This window comes from Grus americana, chromosome 2, assembly GCF_028858705.1.
Source record: "Grus americana isolate bGruAme1 chromosome 2, bGruAme1.mat, whole genome shotgun sequence".
Classification (NCBI taxonomy): Eukaryota; Metazoa; Chordata; class Aves; order Gruiformes; family Gruidae; genus Grus; species Grus americana.
The window spans coordinates 125193264-125221178 of record NC_072853.1 but is presented as its reverse complement, the minus strand read 5'-3'; the positions used below and the strand labels follow the sequence as shown (position 1 = coordinate 125221178).

Genomic DNA, 27915 nt, shown 5'->3' with positions numbered 1-27915 from the left:
TGCAGGAGCATCCAGACAGGCTCAGGCCAGCCCAGAAATCAAAGAACAGACTGTTAATAGGACCCATGCAGTGATCTTTCCACTAGTACAGTTTTCAACCTTTGGCAGCGTATGAGTTCCTCATCCCAATTATATGTAAATCATAGTATTTTGTAACTGCTGACGGCCTTAAGATTTTTTAACCTTTCCATGCTTTTGGTCTATTTGCTATCTTCTAGCGATGACTTCCACAATTTATTTATGCGTGCTGGGAACAAACATTTAATTAATATTTTGGTAGGTTTAAACCTGTTGCCTGAATTGGAAATTATGTATTTTGGATATCTTGCAGTGGTCTGACTGCCATAAAAATGGAAAGAGGATATGTTATCACACAGCAGCGATAACTATTTTGTCCTTTTCCACAAGCAAAACTTAGGATTTCTTGCGGTAACTCTGTAGTTGTGAGCTGTATCTACTCTCTCTCTTACCAGCTTTACTGGCTAGGGGTGAATCCCAGGGCCTTGGATCAGACTTTGGAAGCTTTAAAAAAAATATTTCACTAGAATAATAGCAGTATCATTTATTTTTAGCACAGAGTGTAGCTAGTGCATTTCATTTTGAGATACTATTTATAAACTGTTTAATTTTTTTCTGGTGAGAGCCAGCTTGAATTTACGCTCTTACTGCTCTTTAGCAATAATTAAAATTTGTTTTGTATAAGCTTACCTGTATAATCAGCTAAAAGAAGCAATGAATTTCTATAGCTTCTGAAGTTTGCAAATTATTTCTTTTGGCTAGTGGCTGTCTGCTATTAAATCACTTCAAAGCTTTGGTATGATCCTTAGGTATGGCAAATACAGGATCATTTTTAAAAGAAGATGTTTGAAGAGTAGTAAGAATGTTGACTTTAAAGAAATATAGCCTGGGTGAAATTTGTGCTAAAATAAAATTGATTACCCTCTTCCTCTTGAGGAAAGATGAAAACTGCATTACTCCTGGCGGTCAATTTGAATGACCATTTCGTAGGAACCTATTCTTTATTAAATTTCTTAGGGACAAGAGCAACAAGAGTAGTTGAGGAATGCAAAATGACTCCCTCTAAGAAAAATCAGTTGCTTAACTAGCTAACTAGGAAGAAAGATGGGAACTATGTGTTCATTGGCCCAATACAGTATCTGAATAACTTCTGAAGTTGATCAAGTTTGTGTGAATTTATTGGTTTAGACTGTAGAATGAGGAGATGGGGATTTACCTCATAGAGCTTCCCCTAAATGGAAGTTAAAGTTTTTTAATACACATCAAAAGGACGTATGAGTTCTCAATTCTGCCGTATTAATCTGTGTGTTAAGAGAATCCTTTTTTCAAAGTAATTTTTCTACAATATATCTGGCCTTACATTTGAGCTGTGTCTTATCTATGCACGAGGCAGGAGCCAGTCGCTGTCAATCAGCTGGTTTGCACTTTTTGGCTGCCTTGCAAGGCAGCCAGCAGGAATTCAGCAAGATCCGGCTGCTCAGCATCCAACTTGCCCTTGCATGAGGTAGGCTTGTGGGATTTCAGTGCAGGCTCCAGCTACTGCTATCTCACTCAGCGCTTAAAAGTGGGTTGGGAGGGAGAGGGTTTGGAGAGCAATGATCATGAGCTGGGAAATCAGGCAAGGATCTGATAGGAGAGCGGAGGAGGATGTAGGAAGGCTGAGTTTCTCTTTTACAGGATATAAGCATGTTGAGGTCTCTTTGAATTCAAGGTCATACTTGTCCTCTTAAAAAGATGTATACACATGCAAATAAATAAAAGTCATGGTCTCCTTACATTCAGGTAAAAAATAGTAATTTTACTTTTATAATAAATCAAAACAGCTCTTCTGCTTTCAGTCAAGTAGCTCTGTATTAATACTTCTGAGTTTAGGATTTGACCCTAGCAGTATAATGAACTTCCTATTGAAGTGTGGCAAACATCACCGCCTGGACATTGCTGACGTTCAGTGAGAAGGAAATTGGGCTAGCAGTGTGCCTGCAGTGAGAGGGATGCTGGTCTGACTGACCCGATACTGGTTCCGTCTTTTCAACTTTAGCTTCTATGGTACCTTGAAATCTTTGCAGAGTTTTCAGCCTTTGTTTCCTGTTAGTAATCTTTAGGACAGCTGTTGTTATGTGCCAACTTAAGGGATAAGAAAGCCAATCTAACTTCTAGGGTCTCATCTTTGCCTGTGTTCCACAAAAACTGCGGTTGTTGTCCTGCAGAAAGGCATGCATGCAGAGTCATTATTTCCTCACTTGAAAGATGAACTATATATTTCTGCCTGATGGAGCTTTTTTTTTTTTTCCTTATTCGTACTTTTCAGTTCACATGTAGAACTTCAGTTTTGATCAGTTTGACAAGTTGAAATTCAGCCTGCTTGATGATGTTTATTGCTGATTTGACTAGAACAGAGTACTTACGACTGGCAATATTCTCATATTACATACATATTCCAACTTTTTATCTTACTCAGGTGCTTATTGCTTTTATAGCCTTTCTGGCCAGCCGTTACAAGTGCCTGGTAATTTCATATATTCCTTTTCTACATAATTCAGGTAATCCTCCATTGCTGCACAAATGTCAACACTTACTGATGAAGGAGACTTTGGGAAAAGTAAGTTAAAATGCAATTGGAAAGGGGCTTTCTGTGGAAGCAGTCATGGTTGTAGCGTTATACCTACCCAGTGGTCCAATTACCTTGTCAATGAGTGAAATACACTGAAAAAAGAAGTGGAGATTAACATACGCAGCCAATGTCTGAAGATCAATATAGTCTTGGACCCATCTCAGATTTATTAAAAGTGTGGATAGCACTATGGATGTAAAATGAATTTTACAGATAGATAGATAGATAGATAGATAGATAGATGTATCCATATTTCAAAGCTGATAAGCATATTTGATCCTCAGTGTTTAACAAGAGGGGTTGATTTTCTAGAAATGCCAAGATACCAAACATTAAAGATTTCGTCTCTTTTGGGGATTTCTAATTGAACATTTCTCCATAATGGAGGAAGAACCAAAAAAAGTCAATTTTTATGTCCTAGTAAAGGTCTTGGTCTCAGGAGCTTCCACATTATATATACTATGATGTCAAGAAATAAATGAGAACTATCAGCTGAGGGTAAAGTAAAACAGACCACAAAATTGCACAAGGCTGTGTATTTTTGGTGGACATGTATTGGTGGTATGGAAAAGAGTCATCTGATAATGGTTGCCACCCTGACTCAGGTATCCTATCCATATCCTGAGATAAATGAACGTGAAAATATTTCAGATGCTGATGTTAATAATACAACACTGTTACGCCCTGCCTTTCACTCTGCCCCTTGTTTTTTATATAGTTCAGCACAATGAAAACACCAGCAAAACATATGTGTTGGCTGTCCAGTGCGATAACACAGTTGACACCTTAGTCAGACACCTCACAAAGGAAAACCGGCCCCAAAAGTTTAGCAAAAATCTCAGAAGATGTCGCTGCTAATTTACACAAGGCAAAACAGCAAGAAAATGTCTTCCTCGGGGAAGATGTCCCAGTGTTGTCCCAAGACAACAGTGAAGAATCTGTTGTCTTTGAAAAACAGATGTTATGCAGGGAAGATGAAAGACAGCTCCGAAAGCTGACCAGACTAAAAGATTATGCAACCATACATTGCTGCAAGATGGAAGTCAAATGCATTTGTTTTTTCTTGCTAATGAAAAAAGCTTTGCAGTAAACAGGAAAGCCACAGAAATGGGTAAGAAGCACAGGCTTCTTCCTCAGTAATTCTGTGCGTTAGGCACAGCAGACTATTCCACTGCTTGCGCTGGGAAAAAGAGGGACAGCAAGGGCAGTCCAGTCAGAGAAGATTGCTGATTTGTGCTGGGTTGCAAAAATAATGGCAAGTCTGAAACTGAGCTGGAATCTGTGTGGCTTGAATTCATCTCTAGTTTCAGTCAACAGGGACTGTGCTCTTCTCAGCATCATTCAGCAGCTAAGCCCGTAGTGATTCCAAGTCGGTGTTATTTTCCTCTCCCTGTCATTTTAGGATTTTGCAACCATAGTTCTGTTTTGAGCTAATGTTCATTAACCCCCCTCTTGGATAATATGAGTTCTTGAAAGGCGAAGCTTGTTATATATTTAGACACATCCTAACTGTTGATTAACACACTTGTGTACTCTAGGAAGTCTGTCGCATTGCAAACGTACTGCAGGCTGTATAATCTACTTTCTGACTGAGCGAGAGAAGCAATGGCTCTCTCCCCCACCCTTCCATCCTCTTTTACCAGCCATCTTAAATTTCTCTTTAGGTTAGACTGATGGCTGCCCTTAGACCTGGAAGAGTGCAGGATCCTGCAAAAAGGCTAGCATGAAGAAACAGTCAGGAAAATTTGGTACATTTTCACTCTCCAGCACTTTGAGTTTTCAGTTCAACATAGACTAAAACTGAGTCAAAACCACTGCAGATCTCTCTTTCCAAAACAGCTCCTTGCCAACATCTCCATTCAAACCATTAAGCGTTGGCTCTATATTTCTTCCTGATCGCTATCGTGTTAGCTAGGAGAATTAAACACCCTTCTCCACTCAATTCGACAAACGGCTTCTTCAAAACTGCCCCTGGAAATTTTTGCCTAAGGCTGTCCTTCCTCTCTTGCCCTAATAGGAAAGTAGCTGTCTTATGTTTTTATCCTTCAACATGCAGCCTCTGCAATTTCTCTGCAGAACCAGAATCCTTCTCCATAGTTTGTGGAATCATATCACAAAGTATAAGTTCTTCACAGTATGCTAACAAAACCAAGATAAAGTATGAAAATCTGGCATGTTTGGAAATGTTCAGTTTTTCTGAAGTATTATAGAGAATTGATAATTTCTTTTCCAACAAGTCCTAGCAGGAAGCGTCCAGTGTGTTAGCTACTCCATGTTGCAGCTGGGTAGGGAATGGATGCATTTCAAATCCACCTAAATACATGAGGTGGTTGTCTTCCCCACCCCCACCCCCCCAATAATTTTCACACTAAAAGCAGCAAGGTACTATATTGTTTCTAACTTCACATATTTCTGTCCTAAAGGCTGCCAACCTCTGTGTATAATGTTATCTGGTGCTATGTAAAGGTGCTATATAATGACTAAAAGTTATTGCCTCCTCGTATCCTGCTTCTTGCAGCAATGAAAGAGAGTCTGGCTGTTTTAACCGCTCACTGAGCAGAGAGAGAACTGCACCCACGTTTGAGGATTGCTCCTACTGTTGCCTGCAGCAGCTGTAGCTCCAGCAGAGTTTACCTCTGTGGGTATCGAGAAAATGCTTTGCACTGTGCCTAGGCTCTTTCGGAGAAAACATTGAAGGAGTTTCATTGATCTCCAAATGGTTGTGCAATACTTTCTGCCATTACTATACTCATTAGAAATGTGTTGGGAAGTCAGGTAGGCTTTGGCATGTAAGTGTGAAAAGGAGTCAAATCAGCCACATTAGATGCCAGTGATGGAAGATGTGCAGTTGCCCAAAATCTAGACAGGTGTACCCTGGAATGAGTATCCAGATGCTTTTTTGAAAATCCTACTGAACCATCATATATCTGTTTAGGAAATGGAAGACTCTTATAATTCTGGCACCAAATACACACACCTTCTCTTAGCAGGCTTAAAGTGAAGTTTACAGATGAAGTAACATCTGTCCATTCAGGTGAACTATAAAAAATTTGGTAAGTTTACCAAAGCTAAATTACCAAAGTAACCAAGTATAGTTACCAGTTTTGATAACTACAGTCCCTCAAATTTCTTGATTTCAAGGCTGTTTTGGTTACCTGGTCTTGATTTTGTGTATGATGGAGACTATGAGCACTCCTTGCAGGGAATCCTATTTAATGCCAAACCAAAGGACTCCCATAGCTGTAACTGCGTGTAGATGAAGCCTTGCCCAACAATACAAGAGGAATGGTGCTATTGTTTGTGCCGATGTTGACTGTTGCGGTTTGCGTTCCAGCAGTGAGATCGCAGCTGACCTCACTGAAACATTAAGCTCAGCTTTCTCTAATTTATGCACAAGGAAGTCACCTAAACCAAACCCAAATTTAAGTCAGTTCAGTCTGGTCAGTGTCCAAAAGTGTGACAAGCACAAAGAACGTGCATCGCCTGTTGTTTGAGACAGGCAGGATTTCTGGAGCTCTTGCCTAGTCAGCCTAGCTATCTTTCCGGTATAATGTGGCCTCAAAATGCAAGGCAAAAAGTGGGCCTTTGGCTTCTGATGTCTGAATACAAGTGTTTCTCCTTAATATCATACAATACATGAAAGGAAGCATCAGGAAGGAAATATACCCTGTAGCATCATTCTCAAGGGAAGATATACTTCCACAAAATGAAAATAAATGAGTTGGTATTATGATAGTCTAATACTGTGATCTTATGTACAACAGATGCATTTTTCTGCTAAGGGTTTAATCCCTTCAGGCCCATTAAGCAAGGGGAAAAGTTTAGAAGGGATGCTGTTAAAAGAAGACATTAATGCACCTTTAAGAGCAAGTAGTTGGAGCACAAATCACAGGAGAAATACCGTACAAAATAGTGAATGAAATATTTATACTTTCCACTGAAGCTGAGTTTATGCACTTGAGGGAGAAGCCCTGTTGAGATGGGTCTTCCCCTTTGTTCTGTATCTATTTTTCCAATTGCTGAGACACAGCTGTTGGTTTCACAATCACTCTGAGGTTGATTAGATTAGAAATCATAGGCCTGCCTGCTCAGCGTGGCAGATGACACACAGAAAGTTTGGATGTATTCTAAGCGTGTAGTCTGGGTGAAGGAGATTTCTTTTTGTGTGCTTCAGTACGTATATTGGTTCTTCAAAATATAGGGGGACTGGATCAACTTTCCTGTCTTATTCTAAACTGACCAAGTTAATACGCGATATAAGGCTTGTATATGTTCGTGGGAAATCTCACTTGAGGGACAAATAGGCAGCTAGAATAACTTGGCATAGGTTCACTGACTTCTCCAAGGCCCATGACTCTCACATTTATGTACCATTACTTTTAATTATATTTGTTCAACGTGAAGGAAAAATGCATAATAAAAAAAGCTATCAAAGCTTTTTAGGGAAGACTTTCCAAAGCAGACAATGGAGGAAGGTGCTTGGCTTGAGAATAAATTTTGCGCCTTTTAGAACCCCCTCTTTCTCTTTGGGCTTTGACACTGAGATTGCTTATACAGGACCATTCTCCTTTTAAAACACTTATTTATGGTTACTGGAAGAACATTATTTATTTTCAAATAGCTTCTAAAAGAAGAGCAAAATTCAAAAGCAATTTTGTGCCTTGTATGCTGCAAAAGGGTTCTCATGTTTTCTCTACACGGCTCATTTCTTTCTAGAGGGTCTTTTCCAAACGCCACCCTCCTATTCAGTCTCATTTATACTAGCTGCTGGCATTCAGCTACCTACATCCCTTGCCACAAGTACAGCAGTTGCCTAAATGGAAAAAGTGAAGAAAAGTTTTCTTTGGGTTTTTTTTTTCTTTGGTTGGTTGTGGGGTTTTTTAACCTTACTTTACTGCAATTTGTAAATTTGATATAAAGGGTAAAATGATCTTGGCAAGGTGTCCCTCTTGCATTTCAGTTTCCTGAACTGTTTTTAAGCTCACGGTTTTATGATCTGATATAACGCCTTCACCTCCCTGTTTCATAGCTTTTCATTAAAACACACAGATCTCTTGGGCATTCACATTAGCTTTTTCATACAGAATGTTTAATACTCTTTTTTTGTTTAGGAGTGGCCTTTGTTTTTCAGGTTTTTTAGATTTATTTTAATAAATGGATTTAGATTTTTTAGATTTTTAGATAAACCTGAAGGTGCCGAGGTACAAGGAATACTTCACACTCCCCAAAATAAGTAAGCATCTAAACTAACTGTCGTCAAATAATTTTACAAGGAGTAGCAGTACCATGCTTTGTGCATGTCTATTCCTTTAGTATATGATTAAGCTGGACTGGACGTTAGAGAAGATAATTTGCACAGAAAGTCTTCAAATTGTAGCCTTCAGGAATGGTTTGGGAACATGATCAGGAGTACACTTAATAACATTTTTACTTGTAGTGTCAAATCAAGAGCATATGTAGCAGTGAAAAGCATTCTTTGAGAACTGTCAAATCTAATCTTTCTCTTTTTTTGCTGCATTAATGAGTAATCGATATATAGCAAAAGGAAATGTAGTAATTCCCCTTTGAAAAGATCTTCTGCTCACTATTTCAATAATATTTAATGCTTATAGAACCTTTTCCTTTCTCAAAATGTGTAAAAGATGTGAATTTATTTAATCCATCCATGTTAATTTATTTAATCCGTCCAACACTTCACTAAGACTGGTAGTTATATACTACTATTTCTGTCCGAGAGGAGGAGAGGGCGGGTGCCTTAGGTTGCTTCATTAACTTTTTTGTGGACAGGAAAAAGGGGCACAGTTGGGTCCCATTTTAGAACTAAGGATTTCCTGATTTTCAATCTTCTGTTTACACAACTGCATTGTGCTGCTCTGACTTGAACTAAGTATTCCCTGGCTTAGAGGACCAAGGTGTTGTAGATGTAATCAAGATGTCCAAGCTTGTGTATCTCCAGTAGACACACCGGTACTTTGTTAGCTGTTACATGAAGCTTCCTGAAAATCATGTGGTGTTGTCCAAATGGATCTCATAGTCATGGATCCATTGCCTACTGGTTAATTTAGGACATTGTATTTCCTCCATAATTTTAAATCAAAATGCCATAAAATACTGAGCTTCCCTGTTTCTTTTACTGTATTGAACGGAAAGGTACTTTGAGACATTTGCAAACAATGCGTTGTAAGGACAAGGTAGCATTTTTCTTGTTTACTGCTCAGAACTTTTTCCTTTCTGATATTAAGGATGCTTTTTCAGGGTGGAACACAGGGAATTTATTGTGTAACACCTGTTAACAAAAGAAGGACTTGATTAATTTCCCACTCATGGTGCTGAGAATGTTCCCCTTTGTTGTCATTTTCTCAGGGTTATTACTCATTACCCTTATTCATTCTGCTTTGATAGAGGTAAATAGCTTTTAATTCCCCCTGCCCCTAAACCTTCTTAAAGTTTCCTTTGACAGCTTGTTGTAATTATGCCCCTCATTGAAGACACAGTCATTATTCTCTGTTGCCCTGAACAAGATTATTTAAGGCTCATTTTGGATTTACTCTGTGCATGTATGTTAAATGTATTTCCCTGAAAAAATAGAAAATAGCAATATAGGGGCAGTGTGAGACAGTGGTAAATGTGTTACTGATCACAGCTTGTATGTAGTTGGAGGTATTTTAGTGAACATGAGCAATGCCCTTGTCATTACACTACACAAAAAAAAGAAAAAAAGAAAAAAAGGAAAAAAAGAAAAGAATGCCAAAAGGATACAAGCAAGAAACTATCCAAGCTTGCTGTACAGCCTGTTGTTGAGTAATTGTTACATACAGTTTACTGTTGAGCTGTCACTGTATCCTCAGCTTTAATAAAATATGAGCCAATATTTATTTTTTTTGCTATATCAGTAGTCTTCTTTTGGAAGGTATCCGATGGCATTATGAATGTTATTCATAATGTTATAATATTGCAATGCAACATTATTACATCCTCATTTTCTCCACTTCAGCTCCCCAGACATAACTTACTTGCCAAAATTAACAAGTTCTTGGGAGTGTCAAGATTCTTGCTTTGCCACCGGCCTTATTGTTACTGAGACATCCCAGTGCCGAGGCATTTAACAAATAGCTCAGACCGTGCCTGAGAGGCGAGGAAAGAGGACGCTGGTTCTTCATTTCATGTCTTCTCTCCTTTCCCTTACAAAAGGGTGCTGCTTGGTAAGGCTCTGTTCCTAATTGCTAAGGCTGTTAATTCTCCGAGAGACCAGACAGCAAAGGTAGTTCCAGAAACATACCTTTGCCCTTAAATGAACTTGAATTCACTTGAGTAACTATAATACGCTAGGGCTCCCATCCAGAAAAGAAACCAACAAACCTAACACAGTAGTTATGTACTTGCTTTTCTTATATATATGTGATCACATTTGAATTATCAGCTCTTGTAGAAGCTGCAGTCACGGGTTTTCTAGCTGCATTGCATCTCATTTAAACAGATGCTTTTCATTTGGAGAGAGCAGGTATCTCTAGCTTATGTCCTTAATTTTGTCTTTTTGCCTGCTCCCTTTTATGTTAGAAATTTATAATTTTTTGGCATTCTAACAATCTTAGGCTATTTAGTAGTAGTTTGATTCATTAAGGTATTGGCATTTCTAGTTATTTGAAAACAGTAACATGGTGCAAGGAACGTTACAGAGATTTAAGGGAAACAATAATTATTTTACAAATGAATAATGAACACTAGTTCCTAGCTTATCATCAGGAGTATCTTCAGCTACCCTTTCATATTACGAAACTCTTTGCTTTATGGCCAACATATTCCTGATGGAGTGAGTTTTCAAACACAGACACTGTTTTGCCTGTAAATAATCCATACAGAAATGACTGCACGTGCATAGCTTTTTAACTGGGTATATTAAGTTAAAACAAAAAAGATAAAGTTTCTGTAATGCCATATCCCAGGTAAGGCACATCTACCTTGGAGAGTGGGTAGCCATACTTTTGCAAAATCTGTGTTAGACATAGGTGGTATGTGCAGACAGTAGATACAGACTTGTAAAATGTACTTGTATGATTTACTTATTGCTATTACTTTTTGCTTTATCTAAGCCACAGAGTGTCAACAACTGTGTAAAGATACATGTTGGAGGAGATCATTCTTGTTGAAGAGGGATCGAGAAACAAAACTGAGAGTATCATGGTGGTCTAACCTTGACACAGTTTGTGTTTGCCGGCTAGTCCCAGGGTGCAGGTATTGCACTTGCACCCCGCCTGATGTAGACCTGCTGCGAGCAGCAGTTATTTACCTGTGATTTCTGGATGTCTGTAGCAGAAGCTGCCAGAGCACCAGCAATCCCCCTGAAGCAGCGAAGCAGTAGCTTGCACCCCAAATGGTGAAATATGACCCTAACTGGCAGATTTGGCAGATCTGCGTTTGCTCTAGGACCACCCTTCCTGTAGAAGTTTACTTGTGAACTGTATAGCTACATGCGTTGTGTGTGTTGAGACGTGTAACTTCCAGATGTACATATGAGTCTGGGATTTACAGTAGGGTCTGTGTGAATAATTAGAACTGTTGTGCATGCACCCAGATTTTTACAGGATGTTTCCAAGAATTTTGAACAAAAAGGACACAGAGCCAGTGCGTATTTCAAAGATATCATCATCTATATGTGTGTTTCTCCTTGCTTCCTACAGTCTGACTTCCTATAATTGGGAACAATCCCAGTCCGAGAAAGAAAATGAGAAATAGTGCAAATAATGCAGACTCTTTTTTATCATAATGGTCTGCACATGCCAAATTTAAATGTGCACACAGATGCCACTGAAATTGAGATAGATCCAAATCCATCTCATGCCTTTAGCCTAGCAAACACTTTCCCATTTCCCAGGAGAACATGAAATCTCTCACTGAATATGAGAGATTGTACCTTAAAAATGATTTCAAGTGATTATATTTATAGGCTGTTTATGAGGCTCATTACTATGTACATGAGCACATAAATGAAATTAGCCTCACAAGAGGCGTTTATCCAAGGACACACAGGATGTCTGCAGCAGAGCCAGGAACCAGAAGATATCTTCCAAGTTTAGTCCAATATCTTAACCACAATGCTATTTTTGCTTACTTGAGTCCCACACTACTCCATTAGCGACCAAAAATCTTCAAGCAGAGAACTCTGCTCTATCTTTCCAAACAAGATCACGTGTGGCTTGTGTGTTCCCATTATATTAAGACATCTCAACAAGAATCTGGGCCTGTATCATCAGTCAAGATCACTACTTCTAAATGACTGTTGCAAATAGCAAAAGAAAACAAAAGGCATATATAAAGTAAGATATTACAGATCTTTTTATAAAGAGTATCTCGTGCTTCTGCTATAAAGAAATATCCTATTCAGAGAAATCCATTACCCAATTTAGTATGGAGGGGGATAATCTACTGTGGATGTTAATCCTTTGGAGTCTATTTTAGCTCTCTATTTTGTAAAATTATTGCTTCATTCTCTGATAATTTTACAATTCAGTATCATTAATTTTAAATATAGAAAGGGATTGATGGAACTGCTTATTGTTAAGGTTTCCCATCCTTTCCCATTAAAAATCTTTCTTTTCGGTTGCTGTAAGAGTAGGATTAAGTTTACTGAGCAAGAAGATTGACATTAGCATGCGGGTCCGAGGCTTGGAGCAGTACCTGCCTGCCAAGGCTCAGCAGGTCTCTCTGCTGCCAGGGTATCCACGGGGCTCGCTGCTGCAGTTTGGTGTGCTGACCCCACAGGGGAGGATGGGAAGGTCTTGTTGCTACCGACCATTCTATTAGCTTTGTGGCCGAGATCTTTTTGAGAAGGAGCTGCAGGTTTTAATGTTGTGGAGAAGCCATTGCAGTGATGGCTTACCTGAAGCCTCCAGTTTAGATACGAGTTGGGAGCACTGAGCATATGTCTCCTGGCAGAAGCCTGGGCTTTGAGCAGGACTGCGCTATATGATGCACGGTATTCTGAAAATGTGGTCCCTTCCTCAAAATGTGCACCAAAACCCAGTGCTGACTTTTTAGTTAATTTTTATGTGCCTCAGTTGCCTACCTGGAGATGAACATAGTTCTCAGTCTCTTCAGGTGTTAGGAAGATAATTTACATGTGTTATAAAGCATGCTGTCACTGTAGTGAAAAACACCTGCTCGAAAGTCTACGCAAACATTAATAATTCTGTCTTCAGAGCAGAATTTGAATGCTTTACAGTAAATATGGTATAGTATTAAAAAGTGATGAGAAAATAAAACATGAAATATTTTGTCATTTGGTTAGCAATGCCCATCCAACGCTAAGAAGAAGGCAAGGGTGCCTCACATGAGAATTAGATGTAATTCTGCAGATTTTATTCTAATGAAGAGGCTCAAGGGGGTAGTTCAGGTGGAATAAGCAGTCTTAATTCTGATACTCCAGAAATTTTAGCTGTTTGCTTTGCAACTCGTCTTTTAATATACTTTCTGTTGTGTTATGTAAAGCGACTATGGTGGAAATTTAGAAGCTCCATCAGGCTAATGTAGAAATCCTAGTATCATATTCCAGAAATCCTGGGCTTGGTATGACACCTCTTCCCCAGCCAAAAGGCACTGGTATTCATGCTGGCAGACGTGCAACAACCGCCAGCTCTACGGAGGAGGCCAGAGCTGGGGACTGAGCACTGAAGGTATACCAGAGCCACACAACGAGCAGAGCCACAGGCGTTGCGGCTCCTGGGGGAGCTGGAGCGAGTGGCAGGGCATGCAGCTTGCAAAGTCCGCTGCTGGCAGTGGTTTTTAATAGCTGCTTCAGGAAACGGTTGCGATGTTTAAGAGACAGTTCTGCTGAACCGGGTCAAACTGCTTCCAGACAGTCCTGTGGGACCAAAGCGTGCAATGGCACACTGTCATCTACCAGCCTGCTTGGATCATGGGTTACGTGTGTATAAGTGTTTGTATATAGAAAGCTGTCAGTCATTTCAGTTCAGAGACTGTCCTTTTGAAAGCAGCATGTTGGAATTTAGAGTCTCTGTTTTCGTTCATCTTTATAGGAGTTATACAACTAAGTATCCATACATCAACTGATTGGGTTTTTTTGCCTTTCTGGTTAGTGCTGTTACAAGGCTAGCTCTTGAATTAGGTGTTATTGTGTTTCCTTCATGCAAGGAGGCAGCAACTAAATTATTGCATAAAATTAGAGATATAAATACCGTGAGGTTCATATACTGCCTTTGTAATGTTGAAGAACAAGTGAATGACTTGCTGTGACAGTGAGAGCATGGGATCTCTGTCACCTCTCTCTTGCAGCCAAGAACTTAATAATAGAAAAGACCAATTCAGAGAGGCATGCAGAGAGGGTCTTGCATTTGCCCTATCGTTCTTCACTATAGTTTCCTCCTACTTGATCTCTCACTTTACACCTAAGACATGTTTCTCTTGCTGTTTGAAGAGTGCTGAGTAGAGATTGGCTCTTATCTAATATTATTTAGTGTTAACTCCCCTTTTCCACTCAGACTACAATGACTGCTTCAGGGTCATGCGGCTGGAAATAAGAACATGTGCTCCACAGGTAGTTGAGTCACTGAGCTGGTCCCCCAAAGTGTCTGCTCTTTACTGCAAACAGTTTTTTTCTTTTATTACAAATACAAATCTCAGCTGCCAAGAGAACCACCTGCTTATAAGCATGCAGGTAGCGTAGTGATGGTTGCTACATGGTACACATTAAGATTCCAGTCTGAATGATTCAGATGTTTAGGGACTTGCAGTGGCTTTAAGATGACCCAGAGCTGCTAGAGTGACAAGGAGTTGGGACAGTCCTATGGGACGTTTATTAATATTATGATACATGGGAAACAAGAGCTAAGAACTTGCTAAGACCTAACATTTGCAGCTAAAATACGTAATGCCTGAAGAAATGCAAAAGCAGCCCTTACTAATACTGGCTTTTCCTAGCAGTAAACTTGAAATATGATGATAGCCTGTAAGTGTGCAATGCCTCTTCCCAATTAAAAAAATGTGGCTGGTACCACGTCTAAGCGGGGGCCCAGCAGTGAAGGACAGCATGTACAACTAAAGTAAGCGGCACAGCGTCAGATGAAAAGGAATCAAGAAAATGGTTGCTGCCATCCTTTTGGCCACAACCCTAACTGAACAATTAAATATTTAATTGTGTCCTGAAGCCTCATTAACTTGGGTTCAGTTGTTAGACCAATGGGAGAAGCAAACTGCAGAATCAAGAAATTTTGACAGAACTGTCATAAACACAAAGGCTTTAAAGCAGACAAACCAAGCCCAAGAGCTCGTAGCGTGGTCCCAGCTGTTGAGATAGGAATTATGAATGTGCGGAGAGGAAACAACCAAATGCATCCCTCTCTATCTCCTGGCTCTTGCTCAGTGAGGTAATCACTCGCCTCTTCTCATACCCAGTACTAAAATTTGTTTGAAAGAGATCAAGGAAATATGAAGACTGCAGATGGTGTCTGGAGATTGTTATATATCATTGCACAGGCAAAAACAATGTTAAAAAAGCATTAAGGTTGCAAAGTCAAGTGTTCAAAAGGTATAAAATTACAGAGTAATGGTTGTCTACGCAGTTGTAATGGGTTTCTCTGTGAACATTCATTATCTTTTTATTATTCATTATAATTATCCCATTACTCATTAACCTTAAATGTGGGATCACATGGAATTTTCCCCCTTGTTCTTTTAATTTAATTTATGTGTGATAAAGGTTTTAGGTTTTAAAAAAAAGAACCTGAAAATGCCATCCCAGGGCATATTGACAAATGGATTGTCAGCAAGGTTGAAATCTTTCTATTTATCACAGAGACACGGAGAGAGTCTGACAGCATTAGATTTTAATCGTCTATGTGGACCAGTGCTAGAAGGGGCCGGATCACTTTGCAGCTGGGCGTAGATGATTTTTGTTGACAACAGAGGAGTGGTCAACATCAGGAATTTGGGGGTCACGGACAGGATGCAGAGCGGAAAGGCTGTCCTCTTTATTTTCTCATACACGTCTCTGCCCCTTCCATTCTCACCCATTTTGGCTCCTCTCTCGTCCTGCCTAGGCCCCCAAATCGATTTGGCTCTTCTTAACTACCTGGTTGCCATCGCTGCTGCTTTTTCATTCTTAATTCTTCTTCGATTCTTAATCTCACGTCCCATTTTGCACAGGTATTTACAGCTCCCCATCTAATTCTTCTCCATTCTGGACTGTAACACTCACTCACCCTGGGCTCCTCTTACAACACCAGTGCCTTGATGTATTGTCCTCATCTACCCCTATTACCGAGGCATATCCCCCATTTTACTCTTCAGTCTCCTTTTCTGCTCCCTCCTCCACGGCTCCTTATCTCAGTGAGTGATGGGCAATATCCCAGCACCGCAGCGGTATCATAACTGCAAAAATAATGCAATACCCCACAGTACCACCAGCGTCTCCTGCTGTCTCTGCGATCCATGCCCCATGCTGTGCTGCTCAGGTGAGACCGGCGCTGCCCTGCACGGCTCCTGTTTCTGTGCGCACACTTCCCCTCAGCTAAGAGGGAGGTGGGTGCTGTTCCCTATCAGTCTGCAGAGGTCTACCGGAGCTGGGAGGGAAGCAGGTATAGAAACTCCAGGGAGGTATTTGCTGAGCATGCAGGGACTATGTGATTTCAAATGTTTCTCATGTGACCAAATCTGAGAAGTTTTCCCAAGCAAGGCAAAAGGCACATACCTAGCAGAAAGACTCACCTATGTGGCCAAATTTCGGGTTCCTTTTCCACATGTAGGAAGAAACCTCGCCTTCCTTTGAGCTCCTTCCAGCCACTACCCAAGGAGAAGCAGCTGGATGATCTTGGACATTTTTGTCTCCATTTGGCACCACTTTGGTCCCTCACAGGAAAAAAATCTCCTTTCTTGAGAAACAAGAAGAGGACAAACAGTTTGACTGAAATTTCTCACCACGAATTCAAAATGAAGACGTGATGTATAGGATGGAAATGCTCAACTGAAATGGTAGATATCTGACAATCCAGTCGTTCACTCAAATGGAGATCTCAAATCATGGAAAATGTCAAACCACCATAGTGACAGAAAGCTACTAGCCCTTCTGATAAAACATTCACATAAGATGACTAGCACAAAAAAAATCTGTTGCTAAAACACAATTCCCAAATTAAATGAAATTAAGTTGTTGGTTTTTTTCTCCTACAACCTCTTCACAGTACAGAAACATCTACCTTTGCTTGGTGGGAACATACCAAATGGCCAAACTGCAAATTATCTGCAAACTGAATTTGTGTCAGTATTTCAGCTGAAAAACTGTATCAAAAGATTAATATTTCACTCCTACTCACTTTCAGTGTTTTCTCCTTGTCATTCTTACCCTGTTGTATGTGAGGTGAGAAATCTTTGGCAAAGACTGTTTTTATGTTTTTAAGCTGATATATTTTGCTGCCGTAGGACCCTGAAAAGACAAGTGTGTGGATGTCAGGGGTGTGCAACTTGCAGTTGTGAGGAGAAGGGAAGCTGCATACATCTATACTAGCAGAAACTTCGTTAAATCCCTTTATTGAAAAGAAGTCAGTAAGATGTGAGATTGATTGGCTCCTCAGTTTATGAGACCCAAGTCTTCCCCTGTTAATGAACTTAATATCCTCACCTTCTACTATGTTTTAAACTTCCTAACTCTGTCCTCAATCCTGCTGAGGCCCCTCAGCTGGCATGTTTATGGCACACCATCCTTTTTCCTCCCACCTAGCAGGACAGATTTCAAGTTAAAAAGAATAGCTCAGTGGTATCTTTTTTCCCCCATGAATATTTTGGTTCTACAGTCAAAGAACTGTGATGTAGGAAAGAAAATATCAGTGGAGCCTAAAGCATCTAGGACTGAGGAATCAGGGCAACCAAAAAAAAAAAAAATCAAAAAAAAACAGGGAGAAAAGGTTAAGAAAAGCAAAGTACTTGTGCTGGCAAGATAGGGGTTAGGTGGGGACAGGACTGAAGAGGAGACAAAATGGATGAAGGATTACAGAGTAAAAATGATTTGGGAATAGGACGTTGGGAGAGGTGAATAGGGTAGAACAATAGGGAAGAGCATTTGCTGAATGCGAATAGAAATCATTATAAAGTTTCCACCGTCTCCTAATAAAAATACAGTATCCTTGAGTCCCTGTGCTTTATTAAAAACTCCAGCTGGAATATATAAAAGAAGGCAGGCAAATTATTCTCAAAACAGATAACTTTTAGATGAAGGAGAATGTAGAGATTTGATGAGATTTTTTGTGAAGGCAAAAGATATTTGATGAACAAGACTGAAGAAAAGAGGTACCGGGGAGGGGAGGAAGGAGAAAAAAAAATGGTAGAGGAAAAAAAGAGGGAAGATTTGAGCTATAATTAGCATTTGTCTGTTTGCAGGAAATAAATGTTCTCTCACCCAAAGAATTTCTCTGGTACAGGAAAGTGGCAGTCCTAACTCTGTTTTTGTTAGATGTCAGGTATCACACTCCCCTTTGTTCTGGAAAGTTGACAAGTATAGGATTGGGAGGTTAAACATTTCTACAGTGTGCTCTGTTCAGAATGGGCTTGGTACTGTTTAATGGACAATGAGCTATACTGCAGCTGACAAAATACAGATTTCCTGAACCAAATATATTCAGTTCAATACATTTTCTTTGGTTATGATGGACAGTAATCTGGCGTGACATAAGGTTTGATTTTGCACGGCAGGTTGCATTGGTTCTGTGGTAAATGGAAGCTGTCCGTTACAAAAAAATGCCATTATTCCTATAAAAGAGTGAACTGATTTGAAAAACAGAGAATTGGTTCGAGTCTCCAGCTTACCTGCACGTGGAACTTTGTACCCAGCTCCCAGTACTGTACTTCTCCATTTGCTGTGCATTTTCTCCCTATCTGGATGAGAGCCGGAAATTCCCCCTCTGTTGGGAATTGTTACACACAATCTTTTGATTCCATATTTAGTGGACACTTATAATTTTTCTTGTAATGTCACGGGGAACCTTTACGTGTTGATAACAAGGCACTAGAGGTCCTAGTAAGTTTTTTTATGCACTTTCCACTTCACTTCCCGATTGTGTTTAAGTGAGAAGGAGAAAAATAGCATTTTGTATGGCTGAAGATTACAGTTTCTCATAACCTGTGTTTTTTCTTTATTTATAAAATACTTTGGACTAAATAGATTCTGAATTACTGTAGGGCTTACTGGGGCAAGCTAAAGTGCAGGTTGCTTTTCCCAGTCATGAATTAAAAACAAACAACTGATGAACACATTTCCCTAGAGACTGATTTAAATAGTGGTGTTTCATCTGTATAATTCCTAAACAATATTTTCCTACATATGTAGAGAAAAAAAAAGAATTTTTGCTTAAGATATTTTTAAAAACATGTTAGAGGCTTTTTTTTAGACTTTGATTTTTCCTTTTTCAGGGGGACCAAGTTGGGAAATTCTTATTGCAGTTGGGTTGAGGCAGAATTTGTATGAAAAAATTAAAAATCAAAATTTGAACTAAAATGAAAAAAGGTCATATTTTGAGATTTCATCAAAACCATAAAATTTGCAATAGTGCTAATGAAAAATTATTTTTACAAACACTTTTGAATGAAGTTTTGGGCTAAAGTGCAAGGGTAGTGACATAATTGTACTGCATTTTAGAAGGGGGTCTATTAGCAGATGAAATAGAAAGTATTAGCAAAGGCTCCTTCAGGCCTCATTTACAGCCAGCATTAGATGAAGAGTTTTTTAGTGGGCAAATAAGCCTGCCAGATATGAAAGAGAGAAGAAGAAATGTGTCTTGGCATGCTGGGGAGGATAAGTATGGAGAAAGCAGAAAGTATTATATTTGATAGTGATGGAATGTAGCCTGAGATGACCCTCTATTCTTGCCTATTGTTAACTTTTTCCCCAGCAAAAAAATGCCACAGCCTGTGAGTTCTCTAACAGCAGCTGTCTGGATGATGGACGAACAAGCTGTTTACATACATTATTACAGATTTCTGATGATGTGTTGTTTTGGTGCCCTACCAAAATCAAGGTTTCCCTGTGGTAATGTAAAAACACAGAGATTATTCTCGCCACAAAGAGCTCCCGCTCGAAGCTCGTGAGACAGAGCCAGAAGGGAGGGGAGAAGAAGAAGTGGTTTGTCCAAGGTCACGGTGTAGGACAGGGGCAGCACCAGCAGGAAAACGGGACCCAGACCTCTAGTCTTTCTGGGCTTAGGTAAATAGGGGCATTTACCAGCGCAATCGCTCCCCGGTAGGAATGCCCACACAGGCGTTAGGCGGGTGTAACTCGAGGACGCTGGTGCAATTACATTAGGAAACTTTCCCAGGCAGATGAGCCCCTGCTCCCGGCCTTTAACCGCGATAGCCCCATTGCAAGGAGACCTTCTGCCAAGGAGTATTGTTGGAAATTTAGCAAGAGGAAGGAAAGAAAAAACAAAACAAAACAGCCCTCACTTCAATTAGAGGAAAAGATAATTCCTTTCAAGTTGAGAGGCTCGACTCCCGCTGGCCTTTGTTCTTAAGCTTACCCTCGCTGTAATTTCATAGAGCAACTTGAATAATGCCAGTTTGTTCTGTGATTACCCTCAGCTGGAGCACAAAATTAATATCTCACTAAGTAATTCAGTACATGATGGGTGAACATTTAGTTAAACATGCCCTAAAAAGCCAGGATTTTCCGTGTTCGCTGGAACTCTCTCGCTGACAATTAATTGCCTGTGTTCTTATGTGTTTATGAGCCTCAGTAAACAGGCGGTATATTTACGTCTCCCCATTACCTTCAGAAATAAACTTCCTTAAGAAAAAAATCTCATGTTCCCTGATTACAATCTGATTTTAAGTAAACAGAGGGTGGGGAAAGTGACTAGTAAGCAGGACTTTGGAGGGAGGAAGGTGGGAAGTGGAGAATTTTCTCCCTCTGAAATCGTACCACATCTAATGCTGGTAGTATTAAGTTAATACGCTGCAAGAGTGAAATGGCCTTGGTTAGTCCTCTTACTGTTTGGGGGTTTATTTGCCCTTTTTATCCTAAAAGTTTAGACTCCAGAACAGACGCAATATTTACTAACTTGCGATGTGGAGCTGCTACAGAAAATATCACCTTTGAAAGGCATGTCTTCTAACCTGTGCAAAATCCTGGTATTTTCTGAAAGCCCTAAATTACTGATGGGGGATCCTATCTAAGGGTACAGCAGTCGTACGCTACAGCCAGTGTTCCTCTCCCTTTTCTTCACATTGCATTCCTCTGCCATTGCACCACCTTCTCTCCTCGTGAACCTTCACCAGAACTGAAATGAAGTACCAGTCCTTCTCCTCGTCAGTTGTATTTGCTTCGGCCTTTACCATGCAATGAGGGTTTGTGAGGAGAGCAACCCATCGTTGTTTGTGACAACTAGGGCATCACCGTTGACTGGTCGTGTTACTTAATTCTCTTCTGCGTTGCAGAATGAATTAACACTTGCAAAGTGTTCTGAGATGTGTAGGAAACCGACTGTAGACAAAAGAATAAGATAATATTATTAACTTTGGTTGTATCCGTTAACATCTGCAAAAAGAGGACTATAACGTGTAACTTTGGGCTGTCTGTACAACTGGCTGCTAGTTTCATTTGTTTGTGCAGGTAAGAGATTATATCGGATGAAAACCACAAACAATTTGGTATCAGTTGTTGTTCACTTTTCCCCAAATTTTTTCACTTTGCTGCTGTATGAAGATTTCCTTTAGGATTGGTCCTTCATGTAAAAGTGGACCAATGGAAATACCAGAGCCATAGTACTAAGATGGAAGATGATAGAGTGAAAAATAATGAAATCTAACGATAGATAGATGGCAAGCCTTTGCTGTTGTCCAAAATGTCATACATTAACTCTTTCAGATTTAGTCTGGGCCACCTGCAGCTCTGCCTAGTTCTAGACTTCGTGGTGCTGCAACGGTTAGCGATGAAGCGTGGACAGCAAACCTGGCCCATTTTTTATGGGGGCAGGAGGTGTGCGTGTGTGGGGAAAGCCACCCTTGGTGGTGTTTGGTCTCCTGTGAGAGGGGGACATCTCAAAATGGTGGCATCCCCTGCCTCAGAGAGATTTTGTCGATCCCAGACGCTTAATGCTGTCGTCGTTAAGATAAGTGGTTTGTTCCTCTGTGTCTTTTTTTCCCCACCTCCTCCACAGTTATCACATGCTTTACTGATGGCTGCACCAGGATATATCGCTTGTTAGAAATTCAGTTAGCTATCCTTAGGCAAATCAGCTTGATAAATGAACTATTAAATAGCAAGATTCGGTGTTCATCAATATAGCTTTAAGGTACCTGGACTGAAGGAGCTGACAGATCTAGAAATAAAATCAGTATTCTTCTTGTAACTCATTGTAAACAAGCTGTCAAGCATCACTATGATCTCCTTTGAAATAGCTTTAATGAGTAAATAGAGAGAATAAAAGCAGAAAGACAGTGTCAAAAATGTAAGCCCAAGATAATTGTTCTTTTTTTTTTTCTTTAACCTATTATATTGCTTTAGGTGGTGGTAGCTGTATTTCCGCCACCCAATGAGCAAATTTTCCCTAGTCCTGACTTCGACAATTTTGACATAATTTTGTCAAAATTTACTGCTTCTAGAATATGTATTGCCACTTTTCAAGAGGAAGGAGCTAGAAAATGTTTGAATTAGTCCCTCATTCTGATACCTGTGACTTTAGAAGTTTTTCACAGGATAAGTAAAAAACTTACTTAAAAAAAACCCCAAAATAAGAAAGAAGTATACGTAGAATTGTATTTTAGCAAAGAGGAGCCCCTGAATTACATTCTTCTGCTAGGTGTCCGTTTTTTCTTTTAACTCACTTTTTGTGAATGAAGAAATCTGCATTTTATGAAAGGTAAAAATACATCCAAACATATGTAATTTTTGTACTTCAGGCTGCCAGGAGAAGCATTCTCTCTTTTTTTTTTTTTTCCCTGTCAGTTAACTCTGGGTTTCTTATCCACGGCTTTGGTTGTTGCCGACTTAATATCCTCTGGCGCCTGCCTTCAAATGTATTTGGCTGTCTGGTTTACAGTTGATCCGTTCCCATCTATTTTATTTCATTTCTAAATTTCCCGTTGAAGAGTTCCTTATTGCTTGCCCATCTTGTGTATCTCCCCCCAGGTGGGCGACACCTGTGGCAGCAGCGCCTTTGCAGGTGCGCTGGGACTTGGCTCGCTCGGCTGGATGGGCCTGGCTTGGGCTTGATAATGAGCCTCCAATAGGAGGAAAAAAAAAGTTGTGAAGTTTGCTCGCTGTTGCTCACTGGGATCGAACAGCTTGTCTTTTCTTTTGAGGAACATTTAAACTTAACACTCGGTAGGCAAACTGCTATTTCAGTTTGCAAGTGGATTCGGTTATTCAAATGCACAGGCCAGAAAATGAAGGGGATTCTATTTAAACAGTGTGCTCCCGAGTCACAGATGATCTTTTTGATGTCTGTATTTTGCAAATGGAAATTTTCCATTTTCCAGTGCTAGCATTTGTTCAGAGGCTGTGTGCTATCTAAATCTGCTTTTGTGGCTGTTCATTTGCATTTTTGCTACGCTATATTGCCTCCCATCTTCTCCCCTTGGCCCCCCACTCTTTTATATTGAATTCCTATTTTTGCTGCCTCCACTCTATCTTGCATCTCTGAAGGTTCAATCGTGCAAGGTGCTGAGCACTCGGAACAAACAGCAGAGACTGCTCAGCACCCCGTCAGGATTACAGGTGAAAAGGGAAACCCAAACCATCTGCATATTTAAGACTTTGGCTGGGAGAGAACAGGAGGAAGGTGGAGTTTTCGCCCACTTGGGTAACACTCCAGCTTCTCCTGCAGTTCCTGACCTTTTCCTAGTTGCGAGAACTGCTGGTGCTACTGGCCAGTGTGGCTGATGGGGGGGCGTGGAAATTTGGTGTTGAAATTTTATGGCATGATGTGAAATACTCACAGTAGTCAGGCGACATAGCCAAAATGGTCCTTCCTGGACTTAAAATAATGGCCACAGCAAACCTGGCATGTTCGGGTGGATCTCTTGGTCAGAATGTGCAGATTTCTACTTCCTTAGCACATCTTTTTTATTTCACCCTGTACACACAGGTTCTTTCTTCCCCCAAATCTGGTTACATCCATTTCTACAAGCAAACCGCTTAGCAAGAAAAAGTGCGTTAATATCCTAAGGGAAAAGTGAGAAGGTGGGGAGAGAAGCACAACAACTTAATTCTGGCAGTTGAAAGAACAATCTGAAAGTTGTCAGGCTCAAAGTATCACGTACCATCAAGTAATCACTATTCACTTCTGCAGATACCAACCCTCAAACAGTCTATTTCACCCTCGGGGAAAGCAGGGGAGGGAGAAAAAAAGAGTGTAAGCAAGAGTATCATTGGAGTATCACGCACTACCATGAGAGGCAGTGTATTTAAAGCTGAGCAGCAACATAAACTGTAGGGCTGGGAGCCAGGAATTGCAGGGTTCTCCTCCCGTTCCTATCTTTCTTCTTCATTCACCTCTGCTCTGAGCTGCTGAGGGACCATGCGGTCCTGGCCAGCTTGGACTTCAGTAGGAATTGAAAATACTCAGTAGTTCACCCAACTGGGCCTTTCTTCTGAATCTGTTTCGGCAGGTTTGGAAGCCGGGGTGGTGGTGGTGCTCTGCAGTGCTCCTCCAGGTGGGCAAGAGTGACCGGTTAATGTCTGTACAGTGCTCTGGGAACAGAGCACTCGTTTTCCAAAAGTTTTTCTCCTGAAAGAGGGGGGGAATACCTGTGTAAGCGTGGCATGTTTTTCCCAGTGTATGACACAGGACTGGTACCTAAATACCAATAATTAATAATTATTAATGCCCAGTGATGAAAGAACAGTGTATGTGTAGTATACACCGATACATAGGCAGTATTTTGAGCACGTGTATGGCTTCCCACACTGCCCATTTCCTTCAGCTGCTTTCTTTTGCTCATCAACTAACTGGCTATGGGGCAGCTATAGGAATCCATAACAAACCCCTCTGCTTACGAGAACAGCAAACTGCCAGAGTAAAGCGTGATATTTCCATGTTCCTGTCATGTGCAAGCACGTGCCCACAAACCAAAACACAGCTGGCAAGTCTAATTTTAGCTCTACCAGCCTTGAGAAGTGTCCCTTTAAAGAAATTCTTTTTATAATTCTTTTTTTTTTTCTCTGAAGCAATTTGGTTGATAATACAGCAGCTGACAATCCTGCTGCAATACTACTGATGATTTAAATAAAAACAAACTGCTGTCCCACATTCCCACCCCCCTCCCCCCCCCAAATTTATAAATAGGCAAAGCCACTGTAGAAAGGCCCAGGAATTTGATGATGTTTTAAAGGAATAAGTGATTTTAAAAAAGGAGAAATGCTGGGATTTGTGTACAAGAGGAAACATGTTGTTATTCACATACTTTCTTACTGGTGATTTCTAGTCCTGTTGCAAGACACACTCTTCCTTCGAGTCTTTCAGGGGATAGATATTTGGGACTGCTGTGCTGACGCAGGTCCAGGACGCCTGGGATTTGTGGCAGGTGTGGGGCTCCCCGGTGGGTGTGGGTGTCACACCTGGCCCTCACCTGGGCCCGGGGGCTGCGGGGTGTGCTGCTGTGGTGGAGGCTGGCGGAGCCCGGCTGTTTTTGGGGGGAAATGGAGCTGTAGGTAACTTTTGTGGCACTGTGGTATTTTCACACACCTGGCTGAAGGCACCCGAAAGTCAGGCCGGGAGAGTTTCCTCTTTACCCTCTTCCTCCATTTTGTTCCAACTTTAAATAAACCAAGTCTTATATAAGCGGTCTAACAAAGTATGTATTTAACGTCTGGCCCCGGGTCGCCTCTCCGCGAAGTGCCGGATGACGGTACGGAGTAGTTTGCTGAGGGGGGCCTCGGGGGAAGAGGACGACGACTTCCCTGCTCGGCCACCAGGCTCCCTGACCTTCCCCTGTCTGTTCCTTACTAAATAAATAAATAAATAAATAATGCGTCGCGGAGCTTCTCCCCCGCCCGCCCCTCCGGCGTTAGGATTTCCCGAGTCCCACGGCCGCTTTTCGGTGCTCCCCGCTCCGGCGGGGCCGCGGGCAGGACGGAACAGGGCGGGGGCCGCGGCGGCGGGGCGCGGGGAGCCGCGGGCGCGGCGGCGGGGGCGGGCGGGGGCGCGGAGGCGGCCGCGCGGCCTGCGCCGGCCTCCCGGGGGAGCGGCGCGCCGAGGTCCCTCCCACCGGCGGCGCGGCGCGGAGGGGGTTTGAATGAAAGACAGGACGAGCCCTGAGCACCATGTCACTCCGTGAGGGAGGCAGCGGCAACTAGGCTGGGGAAGGCTCTTCCCTTCCCCCCCCCTTTTTTTTTCTTTTCTTTTTTTTCTTTTCTTTATTCCCCCCCTCCTTTTTTTTTCCCCCCTTTCCTCTGTTGGAAGGGGGGTGGGTGGGGAGCGAGAGGGGAGGGCTCGAGAGCGGGGCGAGCCGAGGAGAGGACGAGGAGAGCCAGCGGCTCTGCGGCGGTTTGGAGTTGCACTGTCTTCCCGGCTCCTCTCGCAGGACGTTTCCCTCCCGAGCCGGGCAGCGGGCACCGCCGGAGACACGCTGCTGCCAGCGGGGGAAGCGGGCTGCTCCGCCGCGGGCAGCCGGGCAGGGGGCTTCCACCCAGCTAGCCAGCCCCGCGCGCGCACACACACACACACACACACACCCCCGCACGCACCCTCCCCCCTCACACACACACATATATGTGCGTGCGGGCGCGTTTTTGGCTGCGCTGGAAGTAGCGCGCGGTAGACGGCGAGGAAGTCTCTCTCGGCAGCCTCCTCCGTCGCCCGCGCTGTCAGGAATAGCGGCGTGAGAGGAAGAAAGGCCCTGGGGCACTACACCCTGCCAACGAGTTCCCTGCACCAGCCAGAAGGACTCCAGCTACATGGGCAAACGCCTGGACCAGCAGCCAATGTACCCCCAGTACACCTACTACTACCCCCACTATCTCCAAACCAAGGTAGGGTTCGGCGGGGACGGGCGCTCGGCGGGTGATGGAGAGCGGAGCGGCGCAAATCGCGGGCTCGCCTCTTCTGTTTGGCGATTTTTTTTATTTTTTTATTTTTTTTTCCGTCGCTTCCTCGGGTACGGTGTCACGCAGAGCCGAGCTGGTAGGCAGAAAGCGGGCGTGAGAGAGGCAGGAAGGTTACTGCCTGCCATCCCCTTCATTTCTTTATTTATTTTGGTATTTTTTTTTTCTCCCCCAAGGGCTGCTGGCGTCGGCTAATTCCTTGTATTGTTTAGGGAGACCGGTGCGGTTAACGCTATCGTAACACCGGGCAGGTAGTGTGTTTATTGTGGCATAGGATGAAGATCTCTCTGGACAGCATGAAGCACGAAACGTTGTTTTGGTGGCTCTTCCAATGATCTCTACAGTTTATTTGGAGCTTAAAAGCATTTTGCTGTTAGAAAAGCTGTCTGTGGCAACTCAAACTTTTAATCAGCTGAGGAGGAGATGCTGTGGAGCTCGGAGGAGAGCTCGGAGCTAACTGACTGTAAATCTAGTGGAGTTTGTTTCAGTGCATTGCACTGCTTTTAATATTTCATTAAATATTGAGGATGATACGGCTGTACTCTGTTGCATTTAAAAGGTCTAGAAATAGAGGGTAGCTACTTTCGGAGAGCATATCCAAGCACGGACTCTTCCTTTTTCTTTCTTCTTTTCTTAACAATTTTTAAAATGCCAGCAGACTGGAAAGCAGGCCTGCATCTCCAAAAGAGGCTGAGTGAAGTCGATGCTACCTGGCCATGAGTTAGTTAATTAAAGCTTTATTTTTCTAATGCCATTGTATAATAGTCTGCTCTCTGAAAAGATTTCCTGTGTGACCAAGGGACAGTAACAAAAGAAATCCCTAAACCGAAAGTTTGCAAACCCTGGTAGGACACTATTAAAAAAAAAAAAAAGGGGGGGGGGGAATACTGAAGTGCGACTTCACAGCCACAGATTAACAGTTTCAGTCAATAAACTAATGTCATTTAAGGGTAAAAAAAAAAGGCATGGTGTGCACACGTGTGTATGGCACTGCATACACACATACACATCATGCTTCTGTGGCAAATTTAACACATGGGACATTTGACGTGTGCGTCTGTGTGTGGTGAAGTGCTATGGGGGGAGGCTGACTTCTCCAGACTTCTGGTTTGAAGCACGTTGATCTGGCTGCAGTTGTGAAAGGATAAGTTCTATTTCCTTGTTAATAAAATTACTTTCCCGTTAATGTTTATAGCCAAGCTGCTGCATTATATAAATTAACTAATTGTCAAAACTGTGATTCAGG

At 41.7% G+C, this 27915-nt stretch overlaps 1 protein-coding gene across 9 annotated transcripts in view; it reads left to right on the top strand.

Moving 5' to 3' along the window:
- Positions 1-27915, top strand: part of RBMS3 (RNA binding motif single stranded interacting protein 3) — a 720759-nt gene that overhangs the window by 243221 nt on the left and 449623 nt on the right. The window contains exon 1 of one of the 9 annotated variants that reach the window (XM_054815911.1): positions 25842-26597. The exons of 6 other annotated variants lie outside the window; for them this stretch is intronic. In XM_054815911.1, coding sequence (XP_054671886.1) covers positions 26523-26597 — 75 coding nt within the window. In that variant the 5' untranslated portion in view covers positions 25842-26522. Of the gene's footprint in view, positions 1-25841; positions 26598-27915 lie in introns of those variants that run through there. 2 more of the 9 variants (XM_054815912.1, XM_054815910.1) reach the window with 2 other exon arrangements.